Here is an 11,006-nt window from a genome sequence, read left to right as displayed (position 1 = left end):
TTCCCACCTGGTTTTCCTCCTTTCTCTTACGAAAGCCATTAAAGGGGGGGGGGAGATAAATTAAATTAAAAATTGGCATTACATTGGCTACTTTCCAGTCCTCTGGTATGGAAGATGATCTGAGGGAAAAGTTAGGACATCAGCAATGTCATATTTGAGCTCTTGGGTGGATGCCATCAAAACCCAAAAAATTCTCTCGTTTTTATTTTATCTACAGTGGTGCCCCGCAAGACGAATGCCTCGCAAGACGAAAAACCTGCTAGACGAAAGGGTTTTCCGTTTTTCGATGTGCTTCGCAAGACGAATTTCCCTATGGGCTTGCTTCGCAGACGAAAACGTCTTGCGAGTCTTGCGATTTTTTCCGCTCCCCCCCTTTTCTAAGCCGCTAAGCTGCTAATAGCCTTTTAGCCGCTAAGCGCTAAGCCTTTAATAGCTGCTAAACCGCTAATAGCGCTAATCCGCTAATAGGGTTGCTTTGCAAGACGAAAAAACCGCTAGACAAAGAGACTCGCGGAACGGATTATTTTCGTCTTGCGAGGCACCACTGTATTCTGAGACCCCCGGTTGTAGGGCAGTCTATAAATTCAATAAAGAAAAAAACAAGCAAATAAATATTAGGCCTAGAACGTAGTCTCTCGTCATTTATTTATTTATTTATTTAATATATTCCAATCTATACCTCAGGGGGTATCAGGACGGTTCATGTAATAAAATCAAGATATAAAACCACAAAATACATAATAAAAATTGTCTGCCTTAGTTCCCCAAACTCGTCTCTTTGTTGGGGTGTTGGGATCTGTTGTGAAGGCAGACACAAATAATTAATCTGGCTTCTTCACAATCTCCATATCCGAAATAAAGAAATAAATACTGACAAACTAAGCTTGCAAAAAAGAGAGAGAGAACAGTTTTTGACATGACAGCCCTACTCTGCTTCAGGCAGCAAAATCCCTTTTGTAAGCAGGAACACCCTTGGCTTGTTTCCAGATGCACGTAGAAGATGTTTGCAGCAGAGAGTCATTGCCTATCTACAGCTATTTCTCGTTTCCGGGGTTAATTTGGACTGTAATTGGAGCTGTAGTAAATTCCAAAGACAAATTCCACAAGGAAAAACTTCCGTTGTTGATATCTCCATGGATTCTTAACGAGCAAATATTTCATACATGCACAGGCAATTATTTGCCTGTCATAGATGTTGAATCTAGGAGTGTCAGGTGGGGCCTGGCTATAACAAAATATTGCAGTGTGAAATACGCTATAGACTGTTCAGGTTTCCAGTCAAGCCCTCTTCTAGAATAATCCATTTCTCACTTCCAAGTTAGTTGGCATTCTGTGGTCAGAGAGACATTGCACACTTTTGTAAACCAACAAAATATTTTATTATACACACACACACACACACACACACACACACACACACACAATGTGCCCATTCTTCACTGGGATTAGTTTTTTTGTGGTACGGGTAGGGCATCACCTCTGAAGACTGTTTAACCTTCTAAATATTTGCATACTTCTGCAAACCTTGGGGTTCCCTCAAGCTGGCTGGTATCTCCCTCTTATATGTGGATTGTACTGTTTTGGCTACATAAAAACTGGCAACTGGAGAATGGAGTTTGGTATTATGTCTATTTATGCAAGTGGTGTCCGAATTGTTTCGTTGTGTTCGTAGTTGAAATGTGTTACCTGAAAACTTTGACTGAGGGGAGTGGGCCTCACAAATAAGAATCATTGCTTGATGTGCATTAAAAAAAATAAAAATCCTACAGTAACTAATAACTTTTGGGTCATTCTATCATTCTACAGAGCCTAGGGCTTGCTGATCAGAAGGTTGGCAGTTTGAATCCCCACGATGGGGTGAGCTCCCGTTGCTCGGTCCCTGCTCCTGCCAACCTAGCAGTTCGAAAGCACATCAAGGTACAAGTAGATAAATAGGTACCACTCTGGCAGGAAGGTAAACAGCGTTTCTGTGTGCTGCTCTAGTTCGCCAGAAGTGCCTTAGTCATGCTGGCCACATGACCCGGAAGCTGTTTGCCAGCTCCCTTGGCCAGTAAAGCGAGATGAGCACCGCAATCCCAGAGTCGTCCACGACTGGACCTAATGGTCAGGGGTCCCTTTACCTTTACTTTTAACATTCTGTAAATACAGAATCTACTTTTAATGTGGTAGTATGTGGTACAGTGGTACCTTGATTCTCAAATACCTTGGTACTCAAACGCTTTGGTTCTCAAACACCAAAAACCTGGAAGTAAGTGTTCCGGTTTTGGAATGTTTTTCGGAAGCCAAACGTCTGATGTGGCTGCCAGCTATTGTTTCCAGGGTGCCTGCACCAATCAGAAGCTGTGCCTTGGTTTTTGAGCATTGTGGAAGTCAAATGGACTTCTGGAACAGATTAAGTTTGGCGCTTTGTTTTGCTATTTATTTTGCGTTTTTGTTTTTGAGGCCTTTTCAGTTCATTTGTTTTTGTGACAAATTGTGTGACTGCAGAAATGGATAAAAGCCCCCCATCCAAACAAGGGCTATCATCAGTAAATGTAAGTTTTTTTTTAATTTTTTTAAAAAATAATCTGCAGTACTGTCTTATTTATTTTATAGTACAGTATATTGATTATTGCTTTCATTTTATGGATCAATGGTCTCATTAGATACTAAAATTCAAGTTAAATTGCTGTTTTAGGGGTTGTTAAGTCTGGAACGGATTAGTCCGTTTTGCTTTACTTTCTATGGGAAAGCGCACCTTGGTTTTAGAACGCTTTGGTTTTGGAACGGACTTCCAGAACGGATTAAGTTTGAGAACCAAGGTACCACTGTATATAGTTTTAAAGTCCAGCCCTGTACACCACTTTTATACTTGTGGAATGATATTGCTATTTCTTTTCCCCTCAAACTTCATATAAGCAGACGTAATCAACATGGTTGACTTTGTCAGCTAAGGATCACATACCTCAGAGGAAGGGTTTGCATAAAAATAGTGCGCTGGGCCCAGAAGACCTGAGCATTGCTCCTAAAAGCAGCAGAGCATTAATGCCATAAATGCCAACCACAAAGCAATGTAAGGGGTGGCATTCTGAATCCCTTCCAGCCCCTGAACCCTTTTCTTCCCCCACCCCAAAAAAGGGGAAAGGTTTAGGGAGACACATGTTGCATTAAGCCGATGGTAAAGGTATGCATAAATTGTAAATGCCAGCAAAATCACACATGTGATTAAACCCAAAGAAATCTAAATGCAGACACCTAAATCTAAAGAAGACCTCTTTAGGCTTGATGCATTTTATTAGCAATTTTATTATAGTTTTCTAAATATTATACAATATGATACAACCAAATGTTCTGAAGGCTTGCCAGCTTACCACAAGCAACTGTAACTAGTCACACCAGATACTTGTAGCACTTTAAGCATCACAGCTTCCCCCCACCCCCCAAAAAAGAATCCAGAGAACCATAGCTGAACCCCAGCAGAGCTAAAATTCCCAGCACCCTTAGCAAACTACAGTTCCCAGAATCCTTTGGCGGAAGTGTTGTGCTTTAAATATATAACGTGGATGTGATCCCACGGAAAATATCCAGAGTCCACAGCACAAGTAGACGTTTATATCTGTTCTATCGCACTTCAGAAAGAGGTAAGGCTTGATGTTTGGTTTATGGTACACTTGGATTTTACAAGACACCTTTGCCCTGATCCATTGCACCTATTATTCTGGGAATGGCAGCTCCAAATACCGTATTTTTCGCTCTATAACATGCACCAGACCATAACACGCACGTAGTTTTTAGAGGAGGAAAACAAGAAAAAAAATATTCTAAACGAAATAGTGGATATATGATTTTTGTGGTTCATGCTGTGGCCACAGACATGTGATCTGACAGTGAGTTTGGAGTAGCCCAATGCAAAAATCCTGAGGATCCATGTGGATCCATGCTTTGTAACCATGGAGGAGGGAAGGAAGGGGAACCATGGATCCTCTGCTCACGACTGCAGCAGATCCCCCCCGCCACCCGCAGGCATTCGCTCCATAACACGCACAAACATTTCCCCTTACTTTCTAGGAGGAAAAAAGTGAGTGTTATGGTGCAAAAAATACGGTATGTGCACAGCCTAAGCCGTCCCAATGCAACTTCTCTATACATTTCAAAAAGGAACATACAGTGGTACCTCAGGTTACATACGCTTCAGGTTACAGACTCCGCTAACCCAGAAATATTACCTCGGGTTAAGAACTTTGCTTCAGGATGAGAACAGAAATCACGCGGTGGCGGTGCAGCAGCAGCAGGAGGCCCCATTAGCTAAAGTGGTGCTTCGGGTTAAGAACAGTTTCAGGTTAAGAACGGACCTCCAGAACGAATTAAGTACTTAACCCGAGGTACCACTGTATTCATATGCCTTCTGTTCTATATTAGCTCCAGTGCCAGATTTACGTATAAGCTAAACAAGCTGTAGCTTAGGGCTCCACTGTCTTGGGGCCCCAAAAAATTAAAGGGGAAAAAACCTGGATGTACATTTCCAAAATATAAGATAAAAAACAAATAAAATAAAACCTACATACAGCAACAGTGTTTTGTGTTGTGTAGGCTCCTATGATGTAAGTAATGGGCCCCGCCTGCTAGCCTGCTCCCTAAAATATCACTGGTTTGCTCATTTCTATATACAGTGGTACCTCGAGTTAAGTACTTAATTCATTCCGGAGATCCGTACTTAACCTGAAACTGTTCTTAACCTGAAGCACCACTTTAGCTAATGGGGCCTCCTGCTGCTGCCGCACTGCCGGAGCCCAATTTCTGTTCTCATCCTGAAGCAAAGTTCTTAACCCAAGGTACTATTTCTGGGTTAGCAGAGTCTGTAACCTGAAGCGTATGTAACCTGAAGCGTATGTAACCCGAGGTACCACTGTATAGGGTGCCTACATTCTGCATGGACTGGTTGCATGGCAACACATGCAAATTGCTTTAGATACCTATTAGGTCCATAAATTACCATATAGCATATATTCAACACAAAAAACAGCGACCATTTGTTGTTGACAAAGGACAGCTGGACATAGAAAGGGCCCCATTACCTTCTGTAGCTTAGGGCCTCATCAAACCTAAATCTGGCGCCGATTAGCTCCCTCCATTGAAGTGAATGGGCCTACTGAGAATATGCTGGGCCTTTGCTTGTGCTCTTGGATCAGCGGAGAATTCACGAATGCTGGAAAATGAAGAGTTACGCACATTTGCGATGCTTCAGTTTCTGCGTTGCCAGGGTCAGCCTGTAATCCCACTTCTGCCAGTGATACACTTGGTTGACAACGATGTTCATTTCCTCGGTGGTCCCCACAATGAGATATACCTTGGGACGGTGGGCATGGACCAGTTGCCGAGTACAGTTTTCGTTGATCAGAAACCACTGCTTAATCGCACTGCGAGCATCGAAAGGCAAGAGCGACCCCTGGTTAATGAATTCCACGTGGCAGTCAATGTCATATTCTTGAGCGCCGAAGGCAGGCCGTTTCCTGGACAGTTTCACCTTTGCGGCTGCAAAGAGAGAAAGAAAAATAATGTGTGCGCGCGCCGCTTCTCCTGTATTAATATAGCAAATAAGAGAGAAGATGTTGTAGAATCTAGCAAACCCCATCGCAGGGATGCCTCGATCCTAACTGTGCCAATAATAACTTACCAAAATTGCCGGTACAAAAAATGTCCAGCACTTTCCTGCGCGTCAAGAGCTCATCAATGGCCGGGCAAGTCTGGCAGATAGGCTTTGGAAAGGCTGGTGGTAAGAGGAGAAAAATCCAATTTGTCACAGGGGCATGCACTTGATTCCCACAGAAAATAAACCTGCCATGTCTGGAGATCTCCTGAAGAATTCTCAGACATTTTTTGACAACTTGGAAGATAAAGCTGAGCTCGGGGCTCTGTATATTATAGGATAAGCCCTTAGAATCATAGAATTGTAGAGTTGGAAGGGACCATGAGGGTCAGTCTAGTCCGACCCCTTGCAGTGCAGGAATTTTTGGTCCAACGTGGGGCTCAAATCCATTGCCCTGAGATTAAGAAGCTCATGTTCTGCTGACAAAGCTATTCCAGTCAAACAGAACGCTTCAGCAGGACGCCGTATGTGCCAGTTGTTATATCTTAGGAATTATATCCAACAGCACAATTCCTTTTTTTTTTTAGATTAAAAGGCATTTTATTTATTTTTATTTTTTCGAAAAAGTAACAATCATAAATAAATAAGAATAAAAAATGTGCACCCCACCACCAAGACCATTCCATTGTAACTATCCAACCTCCCAAAATTTCAACACCACCTGCAATGGTTTGATCCCTTTTCGTTTTAACAGTACAGTGGTACCTCGGGTTAAGTACTTAATTCATTCCAGAGGTCCATACTTAACCTGAAACTGTTCTTAACCTGAAGCACCACTTTAGCTAATGGGGCCTCCTGCTGTCGCCACGCGATTTCTGTTCTTATCCTGAAGCAAAGTTCTTAACCTGAGGTACTATTTCTGGGTTAGCGGAGTCTGTAACCTGAAGCTTATGTAACCTGAAGCGTATGCAACCCGAGGTACCACTGTATGGGGCATATTAATGGGGACTGCTGGGGAAGGGGGAAATTGTTCAAAAATGGGCTTGGATCCTAAGGTAACTTAAATTGAAGGATGTACATGGATGGAAAGTTTCTTGGGCGTTTCTCCCCACTGCAAACCATTCCACATTGTTCAGGCAAGGTCCCCCACTATTTCTGGGTTAGCGGAGTCTATAACGTGAAGCGTATGTATCCTGAAGTGTATGTAACCCGAGCTACCACTGTACAAATTCTACAAACACCCACCATATCTCCTCAAAATAATTTCTGCTGCGTATTCCCCGTCTTACTTTAACGGCACGTGTTAATTCATCATTCGTAGCTATATCCTACACCTCTTTATGCCATTCTCCCATTTTATATTCTGTTTGCCCCTTCCACTTCCTGGCTATCGTAATTCGTGCAGCTGTCAATAAGTTTGTCAGCAAGTCCTTCATAGCCTGCAAACTTTCCACCCCACCGTAAATTGATAATAACGCTACCTCAGGATTTCCGGTCAGCTTTAACCCAGTGATTTCCAACAGCACAATTCTAACCATGTATACTCTACACAGAACTAAGTTCCATTAAATCCAGTGGAGCTTTCTCCCAGGTAAGTGAGGTTGAATCCTGACAAGACAGAAGTACTGCTTTGGGGGGCAGGAGGCGGGCGGGTGTGGGGGACTCCCTGGTCCTGAATGGGGTAACTGTGCCCCTGAAGGACCAGGTGCGCAGCCTGGGAGTCATTTTGGACTCACAGCTGTCCATGGAGGCGCAGGTTAATTCTGTGACCAGGGCAGCTGTCTACCAGCTCCATCTGGTACGCAAGGTAAGACCCTACTTGCCTGCAGACTGTCTTGCCAGAGTGGTGCATGCTCTAGTTATCTCTCGCTTGGACTACTGCAATGCGCTCTATGTGGGGCTACCTTTGAAGGTGACCCGGAAGGTGGGAGAGCACATTTTAAAAAAATATTAAAATGAAATTTTAAATGCAACAGAAAGCTAGCAAGCAAGAACAGAGAGGATGAGACTAGAGAGGATGTCTAGGACAGGTGATGCTGCCAGCCTGCTGTGGGTCTGGGAACCTCAAAAGGAGAATGGTAGGATATGAATGTACCAGTGTGTGAAACAATGGTATCTGGTGCCCAATAAAACTGGCAGCACAGAAGGCAGGGAGGCCGTCAGTAAGCAGAGCCAGAGCAAGAGAAAACCAATTCTACTTTTGACCCCCTTCTCCTTTCCTGCTAAGTTCTGCAAGGGCAACAATGAGGACATGCCTCCCCCCACTAAACTCGTCGCAAGGACATGCAACCCAAACCCCCATATAAAGCTGTACCTCCGAGACCTCGCTTAGCATCTTTGCCGAGGGATGCAAGACACGTGTCCTCATCTGCGGGGAACCGATCGCAGTCCAAACTGCCGGGCCAGGGGCGTCCTTGGCATTGCAAGACAGGAGCGCAGCTGTCGCGGACCGCAACGCACATGCTCCTGCAAGGCTGGATGAAGCTGTCGGGGAAGCAGGACAGCTCTTAGGAGCAAAACACGCAGGCACGCTGTGCACGTCTGAAAGGGCAGCGAGGGGGGCCGCCCGCCGGAGAGACGGCTTCGAGGAAGAAGAAGAGGCCTTCCTTCCCCATTTCCTCCCCAAGTCGAGGGCAGCCACCAGCTGTGCTGTCGGCGCCCTTCTCCCCCCAGGACTCGCATCTCCCGAGTTGAACGTGTGAACGGCCCACGCGGGTCCGGCCGCGGGTACTCACGTGTCCAAACACACGGGTGCGAAGAGCGAGCAGAGGAAGATCCCCGCGTGCGGGTGGCAGCCGGTGCTGACGAGGCGCTGCCACGCGGCAGCTTTCCCCACGACCTCGGGCAAACCGACGTGACCCAGCAGGTTGGGCAGCCTCATCTCCGAGTAGCCGATGTCGTGGCACATGGCCATGTCCGTGGGGATGGAGACGCACTTGGTGGATAAGCCCAGGTCTAGCCCCGCCGCCCGGCGCAGGGCGAAAGCCAGCAGTACGGCCGCGGGGAGCATCGCTGGCGCCTCCGTAACGTCAGGATGCCTCGCAGAGTCAAAGGTCTCTTTGCAGAGCTGAGCAAACCTCGGCAGGGTGTGGGGCGCTTTATATCTGCACGACCCCCACCCGCCAACCCCCAGGGCTCTCCTCCTTTTATCTGATGGAAACCCCCAAGAAAAAAAAAAAGGTGTTTGCTTATAGCCCATTTAAGCGATTTGATGGGATTAAGCCCGTGGTTCCCATAGGGTGTGAATGGCAAAGAAACATCTAAACATTTCAGTGCGTCAAGAACAGAAAAGAGAAGCTGCTCAAACCTGAAGACCTCTTGACCAAAGCGCCTTTATAATTCTTGATTCTTTTATAGTGAGATGTTTCCAATGACTGACCTGAATGTCTTATGTATTCTAAAGAGGAAATCCTTCATTTTTTTAAAAAAATGGTGGAATAAACCTTCATTGTTTTTTATTGGACACTTTGGTTTTTAAATGAACTGATGGAGTAGACGACAGGCGTTTGCTTGGATTGCTGCTAAGGAGGATGATATTTGAAGAGGGGGTGGGAAGGGAAAAAATGGGGTTCTGCCTTCTGCACTTCTGGGGTCTCTGGTTTTCGCTAGCTGTGGGTGGCAAGCTGCTTCTCAGACCTTCCTAGTTTGCAACCTGGTCCATTTTTAAGAAAACACTTTGTATAAGTGCTTTTATGTGTCTTAATTTTTAAATAAAATGCGGTCAGCTGCAGGGGGGAAAACAAAAGAGAAAGGCTTCTTTGTGTTGATGAGTAAAGTTAAAGGTAAAGGTACTCCTGACCATTAGGTCCAGTCGCGGACGACTCTGGGGTTGCGCGCTCATCTCGCTCTATAGGCCGAGGGAGCCGGCGTTTGTCTGCAGATAGCTTCCAGCTCTGGCAAACCAGAGCAGTGCATGGAAACACCATTTACCTTCCTGCTGGAGCGGTACCTATTTATCTACTTGCACTTTGATGTGCTTTTGAACTGCTAGGTTGGCAGGAGCTGGGACCGAGCAACGGGAGCTCACCCCATCGCGGGGATTCAAACTGCCGACCTTCTGATTGGCAAGCCCTAGGCTCTGTAGTTTAGACCACAGCGCCACCCGCATCCCTGTGTTGATGAGAGTTTGTCTCAAATTAGACCTAATCTTCTTTTATTTTTTTTATTATAATTTTTTTTATTAGTTTTACAATTTTTTATGAACAATACAAACAAGTAAAAAGACAGACAAACATGTATAATTTCATATCCTTTTTTTCATAAACCTCACTTCTCGGACTCCCCCAAACCTCCCCTTTCTACATCCCAAATTTCAAAATTGTTTCAGCAAATCCTAAATTTAATCTTATCAAATATATTTCTTCATTATTCTTTTCTTTAACTTAATCTTTTATCGCTGTAATCTCCTTTTCTTTCTAAAAAACCTCAACATTTTAGCATTCATCAATTTTGTAGTATTTCTTAAGATAGATTTTAAATTTCTTCCAATCTTCTTCCGCCGTCTCCAAATTAGACCTAATCTTCTTCTTCTTCTTTGGCAATCACTCATAGCTGTGTAAGATTGTCTTCCATGAAAGCGGTCTCAACAGTGAGTCCGTAAGTGACTGTGGAGGCCAATTCTGGATCCACATGTCCTTCCACAGTGGGGACATAGGTTTCCGGGCGGGAATTGATCACGGTGAGGGTTTGCCAAACGTTCCTTCCTTTTTATTATTTTATCTTATATTTTGGAAATGTACATCCAGTTTTTTCCTTTAAATTTTTTTGGGGCCCCCAAGAGAGTGGGGCCCTAAGCTATAGCTTGTTTGGCTTATACGTAAATCTGGCACTGATTTTGGGAATAATTCATGTTCTTATATAGCTGCATAGGTTGTTTTTTTATAAAGCAGTTGTGTCCTCTGTTATAAATTAAGCACTGCTAGGAGTTGTTCCTTTTTGTTTTCCAATGTATTTCTTAACAATAAAAAATGGGTGTGGCACCAGCAAATTTTTATTCTGGAAAAGGTTTGAGAGCCACCGGATTGTGTCCATGTGGTGGGTGGGTGTTAATGAACATTTTGGGGTTTTTTTGCAGGTGCGACTTGCAAAGGTGTGAGGAGGGGATTCTGCCAGGGAATTCTGCAAATGAAGTGTGAAGCTAAGGCAGACTCCTGGAAAAAGGGTGTGAGGAGCAGACAGCCTGTCTCCTTGTGGGCTGGGTTTGTCAGCATGGCTTCAGACATGGCTGGTGTAGCCGAAAAGACAGACTGAGATGGATCCCCAAGAGAAAATGTTTTGCTTTTGTCAATTGCCTCCTGGCGCTTGCTCGCCTCAGAAGTGTGTAGGAAGACTTTTCTTGGTGAGGTAAAGTGCTAGAAATCAGATTAGCTTGTCTGTCAAAAGAGCTGCCTAATTTCTAAAGAAATTGGGCCCCAGAAGCCGCCTAGAATCGTAAGATTTT

At 44.6% G+C, this 11,006-nt stretch overlaps 1 protein-coding gene across 1 annotated transcript; it reads right to left on the bottom strand.

Moving 5' to 3' along the window:
• Positions 1 to 4,463: 4,463 nt before the first annotated feature.
• On the bottom strand, positions 4,464 to 8,600 carry LOC308595478 (secreted frizzled-related protein 2-like). Its single transcript, XM_081209622.1, has 4 exons — positions 8,302 to 8,600; positions 7,881 to 8,050; positions 5,654 to 5,746; positions 4,464 to 5,511 (listed from the first exon to the last, which is right to left on the bottom strand). Exons 1-4 carry the CDS (start codon positions 8,574 to 8,576, stop codon positions 5,201 to 5,203), a joined length of 849 nt encoding a protein of 282 aa, XP_081065748.1. The 5' UTR covers positions 8,577 to 8,600; the 3' UTR covers positions 4,464 to 5,200.
• Positions 8,601 to 11,006: the final 2,406 nt, after the last annotated feature.

Source organism: Podarcis bocagei (assembly GCF_964188305.1).
Source record: "Podarcis bocagei genome assembly, chromosome: 10".
Lineage (NCBI taxonomy): Eukaryota > Metazoa > Chordata > Lepidosauria > Squamata > Lacertidae > Podarcis > Podarcis bocagei.
Note: the sequence above shows the minus strand (reverse complement) of the source record. Positions and strands in the feature narration are given on the sequence as shown.

What these genes read in the sequence shown, in the direction of transcription:
- LOC308595478 (XM_081209622.1), bottom strand. Translation starts at nt 8,576, where the DNA reads ATGCTCCCCGCGGCCGTACTGCTGGCTTTCGCCCTGCGCCGGGCGGCG. An exon ending in GCACCCGTGTGTTTGGACAC is followed by an intron (nt 8,051 to 8,301) that starts GTGAGTACCCGC and finishes CTTCCCCGACAG; the next exon opens with CTTCATCCAGCCTTGCAGGA. An exon ending in TTTTTGTACCGGCAATTTTG is followed by an intron (nt 5,512 to 5,653) that starts GTAAGTTATTAT and finishes CTCTCTTTGCAG; the next exon opens with CCGCAAAGGTGAAACTGTCC.